At 36.0% G+C, this 24,515-nt stretch overlaps 1 protein-coding gene across 8 annotated transcripts in view; it reads right to left on the bottom strand.

The window, feature by feature from the left end:
• AFDN (afadin, adherens junction formation factor) overlaps nt 1–24,515 on the bottom strand; it is a 94,959-nt gene that overhangs the window by 14,858 nt on the left and 55,586 nt on the right. For 6 of the 8 annotated variants that reach the window (XM_083366277.1, XM_083366283.1, XM_083366284.1 and 3 more), the window contains exons 15-28: nt 22,509–22,529; nt 21,648–21,793; nt 20,704–20,798; nt 19,445–19,710; nt 15,283–15,426; nt 14,466–14,664; nt 13,700–13,803; nt 13,324–13,410; nt 6,263–6,328; nt 6,056–6,129; nt 3,231–3,349; nt 1,556–1,750; nt 1,038–1,129; nt 754–942 (exon numbers count right to left, since the gene is read on the bottom strand). In XM_083366277.1, the coding sequence (XP_083222403.1) occupies nt 754–942; nt 1,038–1,129; nt 1,556–1,750; nt 3,231–3,349; nt 6,056–6,129; nt 6,263–6,328; nt 13,324–13,410; nt 13,700–13,803; nt 14,466–14,664; nt 15,283–15,426; nt 19,445–19,710; nt 20,704–20,798; nt 21,648–21,793; nt 22,509–22,529 (1,797 nt within the window). The remainder of the gene's footprint in view (nt 1–753; nt 943–1,037; nt 1,130–1,555; nt 1,751–3,230; nt 3,350–6,055; nt 6,130–6,262; nt 6,329–13,323; nt 13,411–13,699; nt 13,804–14,465; nt 14,665–15,282; nt 15,427–19,444; nt 19,711–20,703; nt 20,799–21,647; nt 21,794–22,508; nt 22,530–24,515) is intronic. The other 2 variants (XM_083366281.1, XM_083366282.1) reach the window with 1 other exon arrangement.

Here is a 24,515-nt window from a genome sequence, read left to right as displayed (position 1 = left end):
AATGCTCAATTGTCAAAAGATACTGTGCTGCTGTGAATATCTGCAGTATTAAATATAAAATACAACAGCTGTACAGAAATGTAATAATAACATACCAAATACCTGAAAATTTCTAATCCGTTTATAAGCTTCACAAGCCTTGTTGTGTACTTCAACAATTTATTTTGAATACAAAAAAGACCAGATAGAAGAGCTGGCAGCTCTGAACAAAAGCAACATTCTGTACTTCTCTTTCAAAGACCTTAATTTATGACCTAAAAATGCTGTTTTCAATGAATGCATTTCTTATGCTCTAATAGTCCAAAAGCACTGAATACAATGCACATGATTAAAATGCATTGACAGATTAGTAATATCTTAAAAGAAAACAAAGATAAACCAGGCATTCTATACTTTGTAAAAATTAACATACTCTTATTCCTATACAGCAGTTCTTTCTCAAAAGCTCTAAATGTGATTAAAATATATATATAGCAGTATTCTTCTGTATTTCAAACATCAAATCCAAATATAAATTGATAGGTTTTCAAACACAATACAAACAAAGCAGCAGATTTCAAACATAATATAAATGACTGCAGGATTCTAGTTTAGAAGCTGGCCAAATACTGTATTTTAGGAATAGCAAAATATAATAAAATATGAAGGTATTTTTTTACAACAACTTAATACTAGACCAATCCTAGTCATCATAATTCTTATTCTACCCACAATCCCCAAACTACTAATTTGATGAAGCAAATGATTTCTAACCTGATTTGCATTATTGATATAGTGATTACTTTCAGCAAGAATTTGGGGCTTTTCTTCATAACTTGCCCATTGAGTTTGAACAGGACCCATTCGATCCTGAGACTTGGAGGCTGGAAATGTGAAATACTCTCTGGTATAAGTTTGTGTTGGAATTGGATATGCTTCAGGTCTAGCTGGTAGTATCTGTTCCTGCGTAAATATGGAAAGATCATTTACAGATGTCAAAAATAATATCAAACATTTTATAAATATTCGCAGGTAAAGATTTTTTCACTACTTCTAACCTCTGTGCAAAGATTTCCAGTAGACACTGAAGTTATCTTATTTGTAGTTCCTCCAGTATAAGCCTTTTTGGTCCCAGGACTTGGAGGCTGATCTATTGAAAGCAAGCAGATTTAAATGTTAACAAATGCAAAATAAACATTCAAACAAGGCCCAAGATTTATTAGCGTTTCTTCAGCTATATTTTCCACCGTGGTGCCAGCCCTTTGCAACAGTCTCCCCCATAAGATGTGACTGCCTCTGACCCTATCAGTCATCAGAAGGACAGTAAAATTTGGCATTTTTTCCTTGGGCTTTGAGTTCCTGTGCGATACACTATACAGGGTCAGTGTTTGAGTGGGTGCAGCCATATAGATTATTTAAATAATTAATAAGGTTATTTAAATAATTAGTTAAGACAATAAATTTCATTTTTACCAATTTAATTTATGTGATAGTTAATTATATAAATTCCAATCCCTTTAGGCTTATTTCAGGTGTTAATTCACAGAAACAGTTGTAAAAGCTGGCACTTGCTTACTTGCTACATTGGGACTAGATCGGTGATCAGCTCGATTCTTCAGCAGTCTATCATCCCCTGGTAACTTCTTTGGTTCATTATATTCTGTCCAAGGCAGCTGAGGGCTTTCAGGTGATCCATTCTGAGCAGTATTGTTATATAGCTCAAAACCTTCACTCTTTGGTCGGGGTTTACCTGAGCCACGGCGATCTGAAACTGAACAATGAGAGTGAGTGTGTGTGTGTGTGTGTGTGTGTGTGTGTGTGTGTGTGAGAGAGAGAGAGAGAGAGAGAGAGAGAGAGAGAGAGAGAGAGGGAGGGAGGGAGGGAGGGAGGGAGGGAGAGAGAGAGAGAGAGAGAGAGAATAATAATTTTTCTGGTCTGCAATGAAGGTAGGAGAGACCCCATTTCTAAATTCTCCCTTAACCTTCTTCATATGTGCAGTTTCAAAAACCAAAATTCATATAAATAGAATCAGGCAGACAACAAAAAAGTAGTTGCAAATTTCCTTGCATTTCCTGGTCCTGTGGAACTCAGATGGTATGGTCTTGACTTTTTCCAGTCTATACTACCTACTTAATGTTCCGGATTATATTTTTATTTATTTATTTATTTTAATTCCATTTATATCCCGCCCTTCTCCGAAGACTCAGGGCGGCTTACAAGCTTAGCAGTAGCCTTCATTCTATGTATATGCCTGCTTATTAGGGCTTTCACACACACACACACACACACACACACACACACACACACAAGCGGTATTATTACAAAGTCAGCTTAATTGCCCCCAACAATCTGGGTCCTCATTTTACCTACCTCGGAAGGATGGAAGGCTGAGTCAACCTTGAGCCTGGTGGGATGCGAACCTGCACTAATTGCAGGCAGCGGGTGTTACTTAAGGAGGCATTAGCCCACTAGTTTCCCTATTAAAATTATGATCATGTTCTATAGTTGGGGGGGAAGCAATGTTTGAGAGTTTGAAGAACAGCTAAAATTCACAGTAGCAGACTACACAGATTTGTCTTCAGACTAATTTTACACATGCCAAAAAATATTAGAAAAACAAACATCTTTAAATAAAACCTCTTAACAAAAAATGCTTTACAACACAAATCTCTCCTCTTTCATCAATTCATTATAATTCCCTTTTAAGAACAAATTGAGAAAGGAGTGTTGCTAATATTCTGAGGATATAAATCTCACTCAGTTAAGAGGATAATCCCATATGGAAAATCCTTAAGATTAAGCATCCCATTGAATTCAGTAAGATTTTAAGAGTAACAATCCTTGCAAAGTAATACTTGTAAGTCCTGCCATGGATGCTGAAAGGTTTTCCAGGATTAAAACTTGTTTGTACCAAATGAAGATCACTGGACAATTCTACAGTAGTAGGCTAGTCTGGAACGTTGGAAAAACATCCTAGAAAAAGGAGGTGGCAAGCCAATTCCATGTTACTGCTTAGAGCAGAACTTAACTAGGTCTTTAATTTAGTCTTCTTGAGGGAGAGAGCTATGAGCATGTCAGATTACACACTAGGTACTTGAATATGCCTTATTTTTATACTAATTTTTAAAACTGAATTTATATATATATATATATATATATATATATATATATATATATATATATATATATATATATATATATATATATATATATATATATTTCATGTGGACAGATGTATTTTAGTTGTTTACCTCTTTGCATCATTGGAGACGGTTGATTTAATAGTGTTGCTAAACCATGGTAAATAGCTCCTTGTTTTGCCACTTCTAGTGTGACAACTGTTCCTGTTCTTGTCATCAGTTCTGCAGCTCTGAGTAAATTTGGAAATATAATGGTGAGTTTGCAAGAATTAGTAGTAACAAACTATGACACAGCAAATTTGAAGCATTTAGTCAGTAGAAAAATGTGCACAATGAATATAAGTAAGATATGGGAATCCAATAGAACTGTTTACAAAATAGAAAAGAAACACAAGGAAACACATCAAATCCTTGTCATTCCAGCAGATAATTTCTATCTGGCTAAGTTCCGCAGAAATAAAAAAATCAGAATGTTCCTGTCGCTTTGGGTTTTGGCCAAAGCAAACTTGCAAGGATCCTGGAGTAAGTAAGTAAGTACAAAGCATATTTGTACTCTCACTTCTGCTGCTCAGAATATTTTACTAGCCTGTGCATCGCTTGATCTTCCTTCTCTTTCCTGTCTCCCTCTAATTCCTGCCTGCCTTCAGCTATAGTTACTGATGCCTTTGACATTTTTCTGTTCTCTTCCTTTCTGCCCCCAAAATTCTGCCTGAAACAACTGTAGTTTAGTCTATAAGTGAAACAGAAAAGCCCAGTTTCGTTCCATATCTAGATAAAATATTCTAATATTTGATTTGGGTACAAACCACCTGAAAAGAAATGTTCATTTTCTTTGTCTATTTCCCATAAAGATATGCCCAAGACTCATTTATAAGCAATGAATATTTGCATATTAGGAACAAGAACTGATTTTTTGGCACTATATTTGAGTTCTAGTGCAGTCCTTTGGGTTCTATAAGGAATATCATAGTAAAAACAAGTGGATTACGCCATATCTTTTTCACAACCAGCAAGAAGTTATTTATATACTACTAAATGTTTCCATCTGTTTCATAAAGGGAAGGGGAAGGGAAGGGAAGGGAAAGGAAAAGGAAATTTCTGATGCTCACTGCCAGCTTCCCACAAGGAACATCAATGGGGAAGTTGACAGGAAGTCAGAAGTCACTCCCATTCCTACTGTATTTTTGTCCTGTGGTCATTCTGTTTCTCTGTTTAGGTAAGAAAATGAAACAATGATCCAATGAGTCACAAGTTGTCTAATTCCCCTTAAAATTCTAGTAATGGTACTACAGCTTGCAATACAATGCTCAGGTATATTACTCAATTATCTCCTACTCAACAGACTGACAGATATGAGAAGCAGTTATGCTTATGCTTCATACATTTCGTAACTTCCAGAAATACTGCAAGCTACAACTGTGCTTAAAAGTTTGTGAACCCTTTGTGTTTCAATAGTTCTGCATAAATATGACCTATGATCTTGTGATCTCACACAAGTCCTAGGAGTCACTATCAGGAGAATACTGAACAACAATAGTGTGCATGGCAGTGTTGCAAGAATGCCACTATTCTCCAAAAAGAACACTGTTAACTACAGTTTGTGAAAGACCTTGTGGAAAAGCCAAGCTATTGGAAGCACGCTCTATGGATGAATAAGACCAAAATAGAACTTTTTGGCTTAAATAAAAAGCATTATGTTTGGCAAAAGATAAAAATTGTACTCCAGCATAAGAATTTTTACTCCATGTGTAAAACATAGTGGCAGTATCAAAGCAGTTTAGGCCTCTTTGCTCCCTCTGGACAGGGATAGCTTGCCATCATTGATGGAATATAAATTCTGAATTGTACCAGCAAATTCTACTGGAATTTTGGTATAATGTTTAAGGTGCTGGCCTAGAAAACAGGGGACTTAGTACATCTTGTCCCAAATTAGTCATGAAAAACTGGCTGAGTAACTTTGGGCCTTCACTCTCTCTCTCAGCCCAACCTACAACCTAGAATTTTTGTTAGAGGAAAAATAGGATGAGGAAGGAGTATTAGCATGTTCACTGCCTTGAGTTGTATATGAAATAAAAGGCGGGATAAAAATCTTTTTTAAAAAAATGTCAGGGAATCTGTCTGTGATCCAAAGCTCAAAAGAAAGTGGGTCATGCAACAAGGCAATCATCCAAAACACAAAAGTCAAACAACCAAAGAATAGTTAAAGCGAAGAAGGTTAATGTTTGGGAATGGCAAAATCCAAGTAAGAAAGTAACCTCATCAGGAAGGACCTGAAGCAAGGAAGCCTATAACATCCCAGAGCTGAAGTGGTTCTGTGAGGAGAAATGGGTTAAAATTCCTCCAAACCAATGCAAAGAACTGATTAAAAGACACTGGAAACAATACGTTGCTGCCCACATACATTTATCAGGCAGAAATATTGCAGCTTTGGACCATTATAATTTTGAAAAATCAGAAGGGTTCCCAAACTTTTAAGCACCACCATATATGGAATAGGACAATCTGCCACAGCCATCTCGCCATGGCCAACTCACTGTGGGACAACTTGCTGCAGCCAAGTCTCCGTGGAACAACTCGCTGCAGGCAACTCCACATGGGGTGGAAATAATGTCAAAGAAACAGCGGTGCATAACATTTATGGCACTGAGTTATCCCACATGGAATTGTTCATGGTGAGTTGGCTGCAATGAGATGGCCACAGCGAAATGGCTGTGAAAAATTGTCCTAGACCCCACCATATATATTTATATTAAAAGTGTTCTGGATGAAAATGATGCATTTCAGCCTTTATGGTATGACTAATAATATATTGAGCAATGATGAAGAAACATAAAATAGCTAAGAAGAAAAAATATGGAAAACAAACAAGTCACACCTGTTTTACATAATGCACCAATATCTGTTACTATGTTTACAATTTCCAGAGTATGATATACCTTTCTTGAGAAAGTCCAACCAAACTACGCCCATCCACACTAAGCAGCTGATCTCCTGCAGCCAATCGACCATCCTGTTTACATATTTGACAAAACAGAATTATATTATTTAACATGGCATGAAAACAGATTTCATGCAGTTTCGAAATATTTGAAATTAAAACACTAAGTGAACATTTTTTTATAATAATTACAAGTATTACTAACCACATCTGCAGCGCCACCTTTTACCACAGATTTGACATAGATGCCAAGTTTATCTTGACCAGCACCCTAAAAAGAAATAAAGCAATTTTTTAAAAAACAAAAAAAGATAAGTAAGGCTAGGATCATAAAGACATTTTATAAGAGAGTGATGTAACTGATTTAGATTCTCTTATTTCCAAATATCCATACAATGGATCACAATATGTTTTCAAAGAGTTGTAGCAACCTTAACTATAAATATATTATAAACAACACATTTTTAGCAACAAAGTAAAATAAGTAGCATTGCTTAACAATGAGCAATGGTCGGAATTCAAGCTAGCAACCTCTGGAGAGATATATTCCTTCCAGCAATATTTTACACACTTTTATGGAATTTACCATCATCTTATGCATCATCTAAGTGTCAGTAATAAAGCAATCTCAACTAAGTATAAAGCATTTTACAGACTTTTAAGAATTCTAACAAGGATACCACTATTGCTGTTTTTTGTATTTCAGACTGGAATGGAAGAAATTGCATATTTGGAAGTCGGTCTATAAAGTTGGAGGTAAATATTCCTAAAAGTAAAGGTAAAGGTTTTCCCTATCCAGTCATGTCCAATTCTAGGTTGGCGGAGGGATTTAGCATAGTCTGATGTTATTTCCATGGTCAGGTGGCTCTTAATTCAGACCTTTGGCAACTAACTCTATTGTATTTTTTATTCTTTTGGTTATGGACATCAAGTATGAGAAACTTCCATTACAGAAGCTGGGGTGCAAGGAGTAGCATTTGCAATAGAGTTGCTCCTTGCTGCAGTAGAGGTCAATGCAAACACTTAATTCCTGGATAGTCTATGGAGCTTTCTGACAACCTGTGTACGTTTCCAACAATCTTCCTAAGTAAAAAGCTCTGAATATATTTAGTCTAAAAATGACATATGATGTCTGTGATGGTTGTTTTTTTCCACCAAGTATACAGCTTTGGGAAAGTCACATGTGCAATGGTGGTGAACAAAGGCAGCAGATAAATCACCTGAATCAACTCTGATGATGAGTAAGTTGACCATTTTCACAGAGAAATTACCCATAGCCACTAGATTAATCTATTCGTTAAAGGTTTCCTAATAGCTGTTACCAATGGAATGTATTTTATTTATTTTTATTTTAATTCCATTTATATCCCGCCCTTCTCCGAAGACTCAGGGCAGCTTACAAGCTTAGCAGTAGCCTTCATTCTATGTATATGCCTGCTTATTAGGGCTTTCACACACACCCCTAAGCGGCATTATTACAAAGTCAGCTTAATTGCCCCCAATCATCATTTTACCTACCTCGGAAGGATGGAAGGCTGAGTCAACCTTGAGCCTGGTGGGATGCAAACCTGCACTAATTGCAGGCAGCTGGTGTTACTTAAGGAGGCATTAGCCCACTGCTCCACCAAGGCTGTATCAATTCCCATGAAGATTAATAACAATAATATTCAATAAGAATATGATGCCACTTTCCTTGAACATTTTGGCGTTTCAGACGAATACAATAGAAAGATGATAGTGCAGAATTACATAAAACTTAGTATTTAATAAACATATAAGGGGACAAGTGTCCCTGCAGCATCCTTTGAAGATCAATGAAGAATATCTCTGAAGTATTTTATTAGAAACAGCATTTTGGATTGAAGAGTGGTGCATCACAACAATCCTAGTGAAAGCTCACAGTACTTTTAAGGAGTTGCTGATAAGGCAAGTACATGAGCATCTCTACATGCTCCAAAATAATTTTTGTCATCAAATCCAAAGAAAAATATTGCACAAGCTTAGCATGTATCATCCTTATCCCTTTCACTGAAAATACTGCAGAGTAAACCTTGATTTAAGTCAGTTGGAGTGAAGTGGGCAGAGTAGAACAAGGTTAATACTCATAAGCAGAAATCTGATGTGTAACATTGGAGAAGAGTTCCAAGTAGCTTGTAGGCTAATGGTCAGAGGAATGTTTTAATATTACAATGAAAAAAATATTTTCACGAACACTCAGCAATTCAAGTGACAAAGAAATCAGTTCAAAGGGTTTTTAAAAATTACTCCCTCCAGAATTAAACCAGAAAAAGATATAACTCCACTACTTTTATAAAGTCCTGATGTAATAAAATATAAAGATTCACAATAGCTCCTTATAAATAGTAAAGATTGTTCTATTAAAAGTCATGTTATTAATTTCCTATTTCTTCCTAATAATCTGTACAGTAGAAGTAGCTTTTAGATGATGCAAGGAAGTACAGAGGAAGCAATTCCAGTGAAAATGGCCTGCCTCCCACCCTCCCTCAGGTGAGTGCTTGTTATAAATTTTGAGGAAAGGCTTATTTCCATCTAATGAATTTATCGTGTGTGTACAATGGTCACTTATTTCTGAGATTAAAAAAACAAGTGATCAAATACTGTATTTCCAGCTTCTGAATATTTTTCAAGAGAGATTACTAAACAAAATGTAATATTAACTGAAAATTTTAAGTACAACAACTTGAAAGGAAAAGTAAGACAAATTTCAGAATTAAAAAAATCAAATGTGATCAAGCACTTTAAAAAGAGGAAAGTTTAGAAGTCAAGTGCAATTGTACCTTTTTTATGAATTGGAATAAAAATAGGGCTTCAGCTATGAATGTTAAACAGTTATTGTGGGTGTATATACACATACCTACAAATAAGCATGCCTAGCATTATGCTGTTTTCTCGTTATACTGTTCCATACATAAAAATACACATGGAGACAGACATCTACATCTACACACACACACACACACACACAGAGAGAGAGAGAGAGAGAGAGAGAGAGAGAGAGAGAGAGAGAGAGAGAGAGAGCATAGATAAGGTTAAGCCTTTTTGTTTGGCTTTTTAAGATTATTTAATATAACATATTTTCAAGTTTCCCACTAAATTTTTTTCACTTTTCTTTACAATTTAAATCATTGTAAACTGATTGTTTTTCTTTACTCTTTCTTTGTAAAAGCAACTGAAAACAAAGAACAGCAAATGTGATCAGCTAAAATTGTTGTTCTCAATCTATTAAATAACCTGTTAAGACATTTTAAAATATTTTTGCTTTCTAACATCAGAATCAAATGATACCAACATTTATTTTACTTACATGAAATTTATGAAATGGGAACATTTGCAAAGCCTGTTAATTCTTATATTTATTAATGTCAAATTATTCATTTTTTATGTCCAGGATTGAAATAGTACATCCATTTTATCAAGCAACACAAAGTGCTTAAATTAGACCTGATTTTTCAACACTTAATATAACAATTGTTATTTACAAGTTACAGAAATTAAACCCTGCCACTGTACTTTTCATTTAATATCAGATAATAGGAACAGGTTTTATGTATAATTCATTTGTTTTTTAATTCCATAAATTCAAATAGATAGTAATGTTATAAAAGCAGTGCTCCTAAAATTAAATTTGCCAAACAATTTTAGATTAAATGGAAGATTAGGAAGAACATTAAAAGTATAAGTTTATAGGGAAACTTTCGCTGTAGAGACTTACCAAGGATTCTGTTCTTCCAACAACTGAAAACCACATTGTAACTCCAGAAAATACAACTCCTCACTTGTTTCTTAGACTTTAAGCACAACTTTCAGTCTGCTAGATTTTCCAAAACACCCAGCAGGATAATTTGGCCAGGAACTGATGCTGCGTAACATCTATCAACACTAGCTACAATCGATATAATAGTCCAACTCATACACAGCTTTGCTACTCTGATTTTCATTTAAAAGCTTTGTTAAAATGAAGATACTGCCTAGAAAAAAATCAATCACTCTATTGTACAAGATATAGAAAATCCAAATTAAACAGGAAGTAAAGTGCTGGCTCTCAGATTTGAAGAAATCAAATGCTGGCTCCTCCCCACCCTCCCTCCTCCCCCAAGTGATATATTTCTAAAGTAAACTGCATGCACACACTGCTTCCAACTCATCTGGATTTCATAAAATGTAACCATAGTGTGGTTGGAAGTTAAGCAGCATTTAACATCAAAACCTATTTTAGACATAATACTACTAACATTTTGCCCTCACTCTCAGAGTATTATTATCCCTGAACCCCAAATAATCCAATTTCTGCCACCCAAAGTGTGCTTCTTGGTACTATTATTGGCAAGCAACCATTTAAATGTCAGCAAATGGAAATCATCACAGCAAGAGTAGAAAACCCACTCAAAAGAGACTGGAATTATAACTATTGCCCTTCAGCTCAGAATGGCTATGCTCATATAGAATGCCAATGTTGTAAACAATATGCTAACAGAAACATCTGGCTTTTTAGACGTTTGATCCAATACCACATCCCTGCCATTCACCGTTAATAATAGATTGGGTTAACCCCCTATTAACTAAAAAGTGGTTGGGTATTGTAGTAATTATTTCAGGAATATTATGAATTAGAAGTAGTCTTCTTTAGCAGCGAAGTCAGTGGAATCTCACTATTCCAACATAAAAGTGATATAGTGATTGAATTGGTTAAAAATTTGGTGAGTTCAGAAATTTGTTTTAAAAAGCAGCCAACAATTTGCATTTGGTTACTCAATGGCAAGGCATGAAGTCAACAATTTCAAATTGCCAGATATTTCTCAAAGGCTAAAATGCCACTACAGAATATATGAAGACCAACGATATCCCTTTTCAAAAATTGTCTTCTTTAATTTTAGATAATAGCACCTAAAAGTACCATCACTTTAGCAGAAAGACTGATGTTTATCAACTCTTTATTACAGAACATTTAAGAGGTATTAAAAATACTTAAGATGATTATACATTAATCCTATTAAAATTACAAAAAGAAAAATATACTTCTCATCTACTAAGGTTAATTTTTAATTCTCTACTAGAGAAATTTTGGCTGTAAGAATAAAACAATCTTGACTCCCTGCTGAATTGTTCTCAGAACTTGTTTCTTGGTAAATAAAGAGAAATTAATCAATCTAAGTGATCAATTAATAGAAATTTTAGGGAGCCTAGACATATCAAGCTTATACATTATTCCATTGTCTCATTCAACAAGCTAATTTTTCTCTTGCTTCAAAAAGGTAGTGAAATTGTTCACTTGTTAATAAAGTTACACTAAGAACTTTTCAAAACCAAACTCTCATAGAAGTCAGATATGACCTTACAACATGTTCTGTTTGCATCTTAATGCAAAATATTCAGTGAATCAATAGCTTTTGAGACAAAAAATAGCCCATTAAGTGGTATACAAAAGCAATATCACTGCCAGAATAATTTAGAAATTATTTATATACTGTTTAAGAGAAATAAATGTCAAACCAACATCCTTGTGAACTCTTCCTTAAAAATCAATAACAAGAAATTTCATTTGTGGAACTTGGTAAACTATGTGCTATTTATTTCACTCCTCATATCTTTTCTCTGGGAGCTAAACACTGTATACATAACACTTTCTTCTCCAATTTGCTCCCTCCACAAAACAAACCTGTGAGGTAACTGCCAGAGAGAGAGAAACTGCTTCCTAAATGTCTACTAAGCTTTAATGACTGAGGACATACAGTACCTGAATCTGAATTTCCCAGATTCCAGTCCAATATCTTAATAACTGGACCATACTAATCCACCACTTACCTATAGAAAAGTCACAGAATTATGATCCTTCCTTCAAAGATGTCAGTATTCTTACACAGCCTTTTTAAATAACTAAGAATTAGACCTACTTATCTGCAGCAAAAGAATATACAAGTAGTCTTCAAGTTAACACTGTAATGGAGTCTGCCCATTATGGTTATAAATCCATAACTTCTTAGATGTTAGAAATTTGGATTGCACTGGTGTATTACAGCTAATATGAAGACACCTACATAGTTTGTAAAATGCCCAAATAAACAGAGTTAGAGGGCTTTTTTTAATAACACCAAAGCTGTATTCCTCATATGTTCCTATAAATAAAAATATATTTACAGAATAATTGAAAAAATGAAGTTTCAAACAGTACATTGCATCAGAGGTACTTTATTTTTTAGTTACATGAATTTAATATTTTTCAGTACTGGAGAACTGCACCATCTGGTGGGTGAAAACTGGTGAGTCAAGAATTTACTTTAGATTATGCTCAGGTTGCTACAAAATCAACAAGCAAGGCTTTCTTGCTTGTACAATATAGATGTATAGCTAATGAGATAAATTAAAAAGTTAAGGCTCTAGTAATATGAATACAACCTGACAATGTCATGGACACATCCATGTAGTTTTGTTGACAAAAATATGGAGGGAGGGAGTTTCTAATCTATAACCATCTATTCATGTTTTAGCTAAATTGATCAGGGTTTCAACTTCCAACTCTGACATCAACCAAAACTGTCTCTAATTCAAAAGCAAGGGGCAGTGGAAACAATAAAGACAAAACAGATATATGCTTGTGAGAAAGAAGTGTTCATCTTAACCCAATATTCAAAAAAATCCTGTTGTGTTGAGCTGAGCTTAGACGCATGGAATCTTAGGAAGAAATATGTGCCCATTCATCTGAGCAGCCATTTTGCATCTTAAACTGATTTTCAGCTTTTGGTGTTGTACCTTTAGTCATCTATGAGGTAAACAACAAGCTGACCGGCAAGTGTCTCAGGATTAAGAAAGGCTATTCTCATGTGGAAAATGGCATAAAATATATGGCACTTGTTATTATTTCCACATGAGAAATGCCATTTCTCTCACACTAACAGATACCAGTTACTTCTAACAGAAAAATCTAGTCAGACTGCATTGCCTTTCATCCTTAAAGAGCAAGAAATATTATGATGGGCATCACCATCTGCTCCCATACCAGCCAGCCTCCTTATTAAAATACAGTGGAGACACCCTCTTCTGTCTGTGGTGAAACTACAGCTACCTGAAAAATGAAACAGTTACTATAACAGCATTAGTGAAAACTTTTTAAAGAAAATTCACCAAGTATTTTTTTCAACTTTATCTTAATCTATGACTGCCTCCAATATTTATTCATATTAAGCTTCACACCTGAGCTATTGTTATCACTTTGAGTAACAAGTTTCATACCAATAAATCATTTAGTACCTTTGCAGCAACGATGCTTAGTCCCATCCCATTTTGTTTCTTTAATGTTACAGTGATTATTTCAGGTTCTTTCCTCAATGGCTGAGCCTGATGAAACAAAATAAGGAGAAAATATTGAGAACTGGGTAGAGAAATAATTTCTGAGAAATAATATTTTTTTACATTGAAGTTATCCTACTGTCTTATTGTTCCAATACTAAAGAATAAGAAAAAAGCAACCACTTATTAAGAGAATGCTTTTTTTCCACTGTAAGACAAAGTTGGAGAATTCTACATTCTAATTTTTACCATGATGCACATTACTACAAATGTCATATTTCATTGCATAGTTTAAAGTATCCATTTTTGTTGTTTCTCCTGCAATATGAATACTTGCCAAATCTGCATTGTCTTGTAACAGATGGCTTTCATAATCTGCACCTTCAAAATATATTGTCCAAGTTCCTGGTGATCGTGGCTGAGGTGTTAACCTGCAAAACCCTAAATGAAAATGTTAATGGATAACAGGACTTATATTCTGTATGCTCAAATAAATTAATTAGAACACTATAGACCTCCCAAAAACTCACTCCACAAAGGACTCATTGGGCATCAACTTGATAAATGCATTTATTTACTTGCAGTTATTGTAACCTACACCAATCCATAGATTTTGGGTGGCGTACAAAATAGTAATAAGGATATTGGACCAAACAGAAACTAAAATATAAATAAATTACTTTATTGTGGTCATTAATCAGCTAAAACTGTATAATAAATAAAGATGTGCCTCAAGAGGTATGTCTAAAACAACCAATGCATTAAAATAGGTTCGGTAATGGAATGTGTAGATGACTGACGGGGACAAGATAAAAAGATGCTGCCTAGAGGAAGTAGCCTGCAATTGCTTAATGGTCAGGGAAAGAAACTTAAGAAGGATGTGCCCTAATTGATCAGACAGTTAACAGCGGTGGTGGGAACTTTATACCTTCAGACTTGCAAAATTCTGTTAATGTAGCTATTTAAAGGCTACACTAACAGAATTTTGCAAGTCTGAAGGTATAAAGTAGATTTAGCTTGTCTAGTCATGTTTCCTGTCCGGTTTACCTGGGAGGGCTGACATATAATTTCTACATAAATGCGAACTTTAAAAAAAAGTTAACCTCTTTGGCAGAGTGGATCTAAAAATTCCTGTAATCCATTAGGAATGTTTCGGACAACATCACATGAGTAACCATCTTCTGGGAGAAGAAAAGGAAGCTGAAGATCAGGGTCCTCTTCTAACTGTACTTCTCTACCATCACTACGAGCTAGTTCATCGGCGGTATTTTCTGCAACAGCTACAACATTGTCTATTAATTCCTGGTGGAAAGAGGAAAAATATACAGTATTATACATGGAAATGTAGGCAAGGGAATTCTACATTTTTGCTGTCTGGAGTTAGTCATGTTATTGATTCAGATGCAGATATTCACTGTTCAGTTAAGAAGACTAATTCATTTGATAAGAGATATTTCAGGAGTATTAAACATCAGGAAGAAAATATTTAGGATATAAACACTGCTCTGGTGACTGTTCTAGGAAACAGATACACTAAATACAGATAAGCTTTGCTTAACAATCCTTGGGATCAGAATTCCCATTACTATTGAAGTGGTTAGGCAAAATATCATGGCACTGCATAACTTAATGATGGTAATTTCAGTAGTCCTGGCTGCAGCTATTAGGCCATGACTGAACTGTTGTCCAGTAAGGACCCCACATATCTCCTGGCAGCCCCTACATTTTAATCATGTGACCACCGGGGCATGGCAATGACTGTAACTTTGAGAACTAGTCATAACTATCATTTGTTTGATGACATTGCAACTTCAAACAATAGCTGAATAAATGGTTAAGTGAGCAGTATCAAGGTATTATTATAATGTATCAATGACAAAAAATACCTCCCCCCCAAATTAAAAGATAAGATTAACTTACTGGTGGGATAAATGGCTCATCTGGGGCACAGTGATAATTTTGTAGCAATGCATGCAGTTGTAGGGAATTGAGTTTAAAACAGGTACTATTAATATTAGGAATGTCTTCAGGAGAATATTTATCCATGGTAAGTAATGTAGTTGCCTGAAAAAAAGAGAGGATTATAAGTAAATCCACTTTGATATTAATATATATAACAGTGGACACTATAATATAGATAAAATGCTTCTGATTTAGCACTACCTAGGTTCCTCAATAAAATATTGAAAGCATTTTTCATCTTGCATTACGCTTTGTCTCATTTTTTCTTCTTCAATTGGTCAGCATACCATAACCACTGGACACTTAAAATATGGCTTGAATTTTTCTTGTCATGGATCGGTTTAACGTTAGACATCACAACCTAATCACCAAAAATGCTTGAGTTTTGTTTGTTCCCCACCATTTGGGTCTGTTTAAGAATGAACTGTAAGATGTACAATATAAATTCATTCCAAGCTAAATTAAAACAGCGTATTACCACCTTTCTATGGAAGGTTGTCAGACAAATTTATACCAAAAACTGTTTTAAGGAAATTCTTAAGTAACTCCTACTTTGCACATAGTTCACATTTATGATTTTTTTAAAAAAATTCTCTTTTCATCCAAAGGATAGTTGAAGTGGTTCACAAAATATAAAAGTAATAAACATATATTATTTAAATAATCACACAATAACTAAATAAAATAGTTAATAAAACAGCCTCAAGAGATATATCTCATAATTTATGAGGTCCATGAGGTCAAGAGACATTTTTAAAACTAGGTACCATGTTTCTCAACCATGTTATTATTATTTTTTCTGCCTCCAAAAGAGGCACCAGGTCTTATTGGGGGGGGGGATCTTTTCCACTCACCTCGTGGCAGCAGCACCGACAGCCCCGCCCAGCCAGCCCACTTCTTCTGCAGCCGAAAGAGCAGCTTTATTCTGCAGCTAAGAATGGAGCTCTGGCGGGCATTTCTCAGTCAGAGGTCTTTCCGGAAAGCCTCTGTAGCAGAGAATCAAGCTATGAATCCATAGCTCAGTTCTCGGCTGCAGAGGCCTTCCGGAAAGGCCTCCGACTGCAAAATGCACACCAGAGCTCCATTCTTAGCTGCAGAATGAAGCTGCTCCTTCAGCTGCATAAAAAGTGTCCCAGAGACACAAGTGTTGATCCATGGGAAGCCTGGCTGCAACAGTAAGCTACCCCACTCCCACCCCTGCCCTGGCTTTTTAGGCGTGCACCTCACCCCAAAACTAGGACTTATTTGGGGGGTAGGGCTTATATTAGGCCCAACCCCAGAAATCAAGCTAGGGCTTATCTTTGGGATAGGTCTTACTTTCGGGGAAACACAATATATTTGAGGCTGGCACTTGGCCGTACAACATCCTGTCTTACCACTTATCCAACATATATGGAACAATAAATAATACTTGAGATTGCCATGACATGCCTTTCTGGTTGCCAGAAGATGGACCCAACAGGAAAGGGTTTTCAAAGTCACTGTGCAGTAATATCGCATTCACATACATTTACACTGAAAATTGCGCTTAATCATTTCCCTTTGCTAACTTCCCTTATCAAAAGTTCCCACGTTCTTCACAGAAATATGAAGCGAGCTTGAAAACATTCAGTTTAGCAAGGACTAAGAATGTGTCTTTGCTTGAGTTCTGACTGTCAAGAAACAGATGGAGGTAATTTTCCTGCCTAGGTTTCTAATGGCTTCTACCTCTGTGTCAGTATGATATCAGATAGCTGCCATCCTGTGACACTGTGATACAAGCAAGGAAACTGTTTTATCTCTGCACTATGTATGTATAAGAAGTCAGTAGGATTTGTTGTAGCCATGCAGAAAAGTTCTGATGCAAATTTATCCAGTAACAGAAAATTATTATTTTTTTATTGTTTATTAAATTTTTATACCGCCCTTCTCCCGAAGGACTCAGGGCAGTGAACAGGGCAATAAATATCAAAATGTAAATACAAAAGTTAAAAAAGAGTTAAAAAGAATTAAATAATTATGCCCAATATAATACAATAATAAAAGTGTGTTAAAACTAAATCCAACCCCAAACCCATCAGACCAGGCCAAATAAATAAGTTTTTAAATCGCGCCAGAAGGAGCGAAGGTCGGGGGCCATCCAGAGCTCAACCGGCAAGCGGTTCCACAGGTCTGGCGCGCCCACAGAGAACGCCCTCCCCCTGGGGGCCACCAATCGACATTCTCTGATCGGAGGCACCCTGAGAAGGCCCTCTCTGTGGGAGCGCACTGGACGGAGGGAAGTTGATGCTGGCAGCAGGTGCTGCCGTAGGTAATCCGGACCCATGCCATGTAGGGCTTTATAGGTCATAACCAGCACCTTGAATCTCACCTGGAGGGCAACTGGTAGCCAATGCAGCTCGCGGAGCAGAGGTGTAACATGGGAGTATCGGGAGACCCCCAACACAACTCGTGCGGCTGCATTCTGCACCAGTTGAAGCCTCCAAGTGGTCCTCAAGGGCCGCCCCATGTAGAGAGCGTTGCAGTAGTCCAAACGAGAGGTCACGAGCACATGAGTGACTGTACGCAAGGCATCCCGGTCTAGATAGGGCCGCAACTGGCGCACCAGGCGAACCTGGGCGAAGGCCCCCCTAGTCACAGCTCCTATATGATCTTCTAAGGAGAGCTGTGAATCTAGAAGGACCCCCAAGTTGCGAACCCTATCTACGGGGGGTAATAGCTCACCCCCCATAGAAAGAGATGGAATACTCTGAATATCCTGAGATGCCGGCACGCACAGCCACTCAGTCTTGTCAGGGTTGAGTCGAAGCCTGTTCCTCCCCATCCAGACCCGAACCGCCTCCAGGCAACGGGACATCACGTCGAGGGCATCACTGGGGTGGTTTGGGGTTGAAATAAAAAGCTGGGTATCATCAGCGTACTGATGATAACCAACTCCAAAACCACGAATGATCTCACCCAGAGGCTTCATGTAGATGTTGAACAGGAGAGGCGAGAGGACCGATCCCTGAGGAACTCCACAAACAAGGGGCCTCAAGGTCGACCTCTGCCCTCCTGCCAACACCGACTGCGAACGCCCCAGAAGGTAGGAGGAGAACCACTGAAGAACTGTGCCTCCCACTCCCAACCCCCTGAGGCGCCGCAGCAGGATACCATGGTCGAAAGCCACTGAGAGGTCTAATAGGACTAGGACAGAGGAACAGCCCCTGTCCCGAGCCCGCCAGAGATCATTCACCAGCGCGACCAATGCCGTCTCCACTTGGAAGGAAAAAGAACAAAAACAATGCCCCCAGAAACTTCCATCCATAACTTAAAAGTGATAGATGCAGAAAGAAAGAAGGGGCTTTGTCAGAAATTGTTTCATGCTGTTTGTATACAGAGCCACCAAACTGTAAAACAGAAAAATAGAATCATAGAATCACAGAACTGGAAGGGACCTTGGAGGTTTTCTAGTCCAACTCCCTGCTCAAGGCATGAGTCCTCATACAACGTAATAAGAAAAGATAAATATTAATTTGATAATTTGAAATATTACAAAATAATGTTGATATCACAAAGTATGCTATGTAGACTTATCCAACCAATTACCAAAAGCATACACCAATTTAGAATCCGCATAGCTTCTGCATAATAAAATGTAAATATAGTATAGAACAGTATGAAATACAATCCAAGGTCTAATTGTCTGGTCTAGAAGAACAGAAAACTAGTAACATTAGGAAATTTACTAGATTTATCAACTTTTCAGAGCAGCCTATTGATAAACCAGCCATACTTAGACAAAGTGTCCCAACAGTTCTGAATATATAAAGGCAAGCTACAGGCACAAATGAAACACTATGGAATCCCATATACTATATAGATTGAATATTAACTCATTCTGAAATCTACTCATATGAATTAGATCCACAGTTAAATAGTTCTTAATCATTCCCATCCTATTAAGAACTTTCAACAAAGGCACCACAGATTATGATACAGAAACAGGGATAATAATATGGCAGAACAGAATAAAAAATATGGGGATTTCTTAATTTCCTAAAGCTGATTATTAAAGTGACTTTAGGGTGTCTTATACAACTCAATGTATGTGCCCCAAAAAGACTGAATTAATTTTTTTCCAAAGTACTCAAATACCTACCTGTACTATCCGACTGAGATGACAATCAGCAGCCAGCTCCAAACCCTGTTTTTCTGCCCAGGCTTCTATGTGACCCAACTGTTGGCGAATAATAGCTCCCCAATAATGTGAGCACAGTCCTGAATCTGGATCAGTAACCAATCTGTTAAAAAGCCACATGTTGATAAAATGAAATAGCTGGGAGAAAAGCTGTATTGTCAGTGCTGCATTCACTCTACATCGTCGCAACAGGGACATGGCTCCAGTTAACGTATGCAAGACATCATCTACAAGAAAAAAGTTACACATGACATTTTACTTAGCAATAAATTCTAAATAGAACTACTATGTTAATATAAAAAACTAAAGTCTGCATGGAAATCTTTACTGCAGAAAGATAATACTGAACCACTTCACTATATGTATTATACTACATTGTTATATTATAAACTTTTAATATTAATGTGATATATAATTAATACAAATAAATGGATATGGATAAAAATAAGTTTTTATAATTTTAATCCTTTACTGCTTTCCCTTCCTCTCTGACTCTCAGAAACAAAAACAAGCAATTGGCTACTAGTATTATATTATTGGTAACTTGCCAGATCTGTTACCTTAGTTGTAACATAAACAGTATGTAAACATAGGAGCAGCAGTTTTTTGCTTATTTGCAGATACAATCTATACTAAATTAAAGTCCACATGTTTCCTATTTGAGTCACAAACAAGATAATTAAGGAATCCACTGGTGATGTATAGTTATTCATTACTTCACAGTAAATTTTACTGTTGGGATATTCCAAAACTGTACTCTTGGGCATCCCATCCCATCAAACCTTAGCTGAGTATCTTCTAAACTTTACACAATTTTTTTAGTAATGCTACCATCTAAATCCTATTCTACAATATTTTAGGATTCTACTATTTACAGTTTCAGCAAAATAATATAAACCATTGAGGTTTATGTAAAGTATCTTTTGTCCACAATGAAGTTACATATGACTTTACTGTAAGACCCTATTAGATCATTATTATATTTATTTATACCTCTATAGTTAAGTGTATGTACTTACATTAATAACTGCATTCTAATATCACACAAACAATAATGTAATGGACGATCTGGTTTTTAGTAAGCGACCAACTTCCCTAGGTAAATAAAATATTTCTTATTGCTCATGAACATACTAGGCAGGATTTCCTAACATATGCGTATTATGCTATCACGTTAAGGTAACATACATTATAACTAATATAACATAAAATACTCTAACCTATTTTAGGTCTTTGAGAATTATTCTCTTCTGGATCATCAAGGAATGCAGGCATATAGTTATTAAGCTCGGACTGAAGACAGTGGACCAAGTATCTGATAAAGTAAATTGTGTGAAACTGATGAATAGCAGGCAAATAAGTTCAAGCTTGTAGTGCTATGAAAAATAATTTCATTACAAACAGAAAATCTAGTTCTCATAGATGTTCCCTATACATACCAACTCAAAATTAGTCCCATTGTTCAATGGTGTTTATTTTCAAACAAGTATACTAGTAGCCTACACACTGAATGTGTGTATGTATAGATATATACACACACGCACAAACACATACATATATTCACAAGTTATGAAATATCTACTATATTATTTCCAAGATACAGAAGTATTCCAGCACTAAAATTGAGTAAAGTATGGAAATTTGGCCATCATAAACTGATAAAAAATTAACTAGTATCTCAAATTAATTATTTAATGGCACTGATATTAACTATTTTGGTGGGGGGGATCACTGATTGATTTCCCTACTTAACAAGTTAGGAAAGGTGGACAGGAATTTCATATATTTAACTTTTTTTCCTGATTTTTCTTTTTTGGGGATAGGAAGGTACTTTAAATTTCAGGTTGTCTGGGGGTGGGGGGAGCTAATTTAATTTTAAAATACAATAGCTAATCCAATACTCCTGAATACTCCTTACAGCTCCAAACTGAATGTTTGTTTTGTAACCATACCATTTATAGCTTTTCAGAATAAATATAGTAACTATGCCAGTATATGTAACAATATTATTTTAAAAAATAGAAAGAATACACATCAGGACATTTACACTTTTAGAAACATACATTACTTTGTTTCCATACAGATTTAGAATTCAATCAGAATAAACAACTCCTCTTTAAGAAAAAGTAAAACTGATCCCCAAGCATAAATTAGTTTTCCTTACTTAAATGCCATCTGAACTAGGTGTGCCAAAACATCTTGAGCATCTAATGTGATTCGGCTTAAGTCTCGGTCCTGCTTAATAAAGTTTAGCAACTCAGATGCATTAGCCATCCAAAAAGCAAGTGCCCCAGCAATATTCTTCTGTTTCTGCAAATATTGAAAAAGGGGTGTAAACATCAACATAAATCCATCTGTACTTCAGCTTTCATTCTGTCAAAGGCTCTGTAGATAGACCAGTACCAACTAATAACCAAACAGGTCTCAGATACCAGATAATTGCAAAGAACTTAAATGAAACTGTAAATAATAAATAGTGCGTGTTACAACTGCTTTAAATTGCAAGTTGAATGATAAAGTATTAAATTTTCCAAATGCTATTAATGAAATGGACTTAGCATGTTGTCATGAAATGTTGAAAGCTTAAATGTATGCATTATCTGGTAATCTGTATCTGTGTGAGCACACATTCATTAATACACACTGTCACCCAGATACTGCCTAGTCACTGGCTGTGACACCAGCAGTATCAAGTACTGGTCTATCTCACACTTTCCCGACCACAAATGCTAGGCCAGGCAACCTCAGATGAAATCCAAAGAACAGAACCACAGACAAAATAAACAAAAAAAGGAAGGAAAAGAACTTTTGTCATTGCATCTCTGTACTGAAGTGCGTTAAGCAGAAATTATGAAATGCTGATAGGCTGCGCAGTCAAAAAAGGATTTTAGTACTGCATGTTCCAGTTGCTGAATGAGTGTTATGTTCAATCCAGCTGTAGAAATATTGTATTTTACATGGAAGCAGCATGAGAAACTGAGCTAAGCCAACATAGCTAGGATCAGTTCCCAGCAATATATCCTACCTGATCAACCTGGTCTACCTCCTGGAGAAAAACGAAGGAAATCAAACAGAAGAAACTTGTGAACAATCATGACAATTTTAGAAATGAAACACTAAAATATGAAAGCACAAGACTTATGCTCAGTCACATTAAAACATTTCACTGGGGGAACATGATATAACTAAAAAATTAAAAGACAGATATATACGAGAAACATTTTAGAGGAAGCCCAAGTTTTTCCTCCAGCCAATCTATATATATGCATTAATACCAATGGTATAATCCTGCATGGAATAATATCTAAATCTGTCCATGGAAGCCAGTAAAGTCTTCTACCTTGGCAGTTCTTCATCACACTAGCCATAACAGCTAATAACAGTATTATTAAGAGAAATGAAAACTACTGCAAAACAAAATAATGAATTTGTTCAAAAATTCACACTTTTTGTTTCACTAGCCTTTGAATCCAGGAGTTCATAAGTCACTCTTGTATTATTTTTTCTAACGTCTCACTTATTTTTTTCCTCACTGAAAGTCATTTTCTATGCCTCCAAATACTACTTCCAAACCGCTGAAACAACACTTCACAGCAAGGTCAGAGACTTAAGAACCACACAAACATTCACAGTGTAAGCCAGGGGAAGTGCTGCAGGAAGAAAAGGAGCAGTGGCTTAGCAGCTCACCTTGGCCATAGCTGACAGGCTCAGCCAAGGCTACACACACATTGTTGCTGTTTGAAAGAATCTCCTATCAAGCAAAACAAATCACTGGGGGGGAAAAAAGAATGAAACTGAAATTGTGCACGAAAGGAGAAGAGGTGACTAAGGGGGGGGGCAGGTTGGTCCACCCTACAAGAGTGTCTCCTGGGTAAGAACTTAGACAACCTCCTAGGCAAGGAAAGAGAAGAGAAGGGAAAGCAAAAAAGGAACAATATTTTTGCTCAGCAACAAATGAGAGGAAAGGGACAGGATTGTTGTATTCACAGTGGAATGGGTCCCCACGATGCATCATTGTAGATAAAAAAAATTTTTAGAAACAAAATTATATACCAAGCCAATAACAAAATAAAATATTAGTGTTCTGGTTGATAAAAATGCTACCAATTAATTGCCAAAATGAATAGGCCCCATTTGTAACCTTTTTTTTACAAGCAGTTCTGCTTCACAGTAAAGTTCTTTCATTTAATAAATTTTTGTTTAATAGGGTATTTGTGATATTCATGATTTTTTTTCATTCTTGACCATTACAGGCTTTTAATAAAAGGGTTTTAGTGCCATAGTCCCTGACCTAACAAACTAGTTATCCTGTGGTATTCATGTAATCTGAATTTTGAGGAGAAAATAGAGATGTACTCGATTATCAAAATAATCATTATAGATTATTGTTATTATGCAAAAATGTTACCTATATTATAAATCTATGTATAAAAGACTAGCAGGAATTAGTTCAGACAATCACCAGAAGTTGAAAACTGACTCAAAGCTCCGTCACACAAACACATACACAAAATGCCTTTAAACAAGTGTCTGCCTCAAAGTGTAAGAGGCAGTGCAGCTAAGCTTGCTAAATAAGTTGATAGCCCATTGTGAGAAGTGTTCTACTGGCTTCTATTGAACAGTTGTGCACATTAGTCCTTGCAGAATCATACTTCAAATTTACAGCATCATTGAAGTAACAGGAGACATGTGAAGACAGAAACAGGACAATTTAAAAGAAAATGAAAATTGAAACACTAATAAATTGGCTGCATAACTAGGAAATAATATGCTGTTCATATAAATGGAATTATTTGGACACAGAATATAAAAAAATTGAGTGGTGCTCAAGTTATGGCACTACTTATTTATATTTAAAAGCTTGCCATATTTAATTATTATTATTGTCAATAATAATTGTCCTTGCATATATGGACAATAGTTTGGTCCAGAGTTTTCATTCCATAAATCTTCCTATGACTGACATCTTGCTGAAGAAAAGGACACAGTTCACAATTCACCTCCTTCCCACCGCAGCCACCCACATCTTTTC

Source organism: Vipera ursinii, assembly GCF_947247035.1.
Source record: "Vipera ursinii genome assembly, chromosome: 1".
NCBI lineage: Eukaryota > Metazoa > Chordata > Lepidosauria > Squamata > Viperidae > Vipera > Vipera ursinii.
This window is presented reverse-complemented; position numbering and strand designations above follow the sequence as displayed.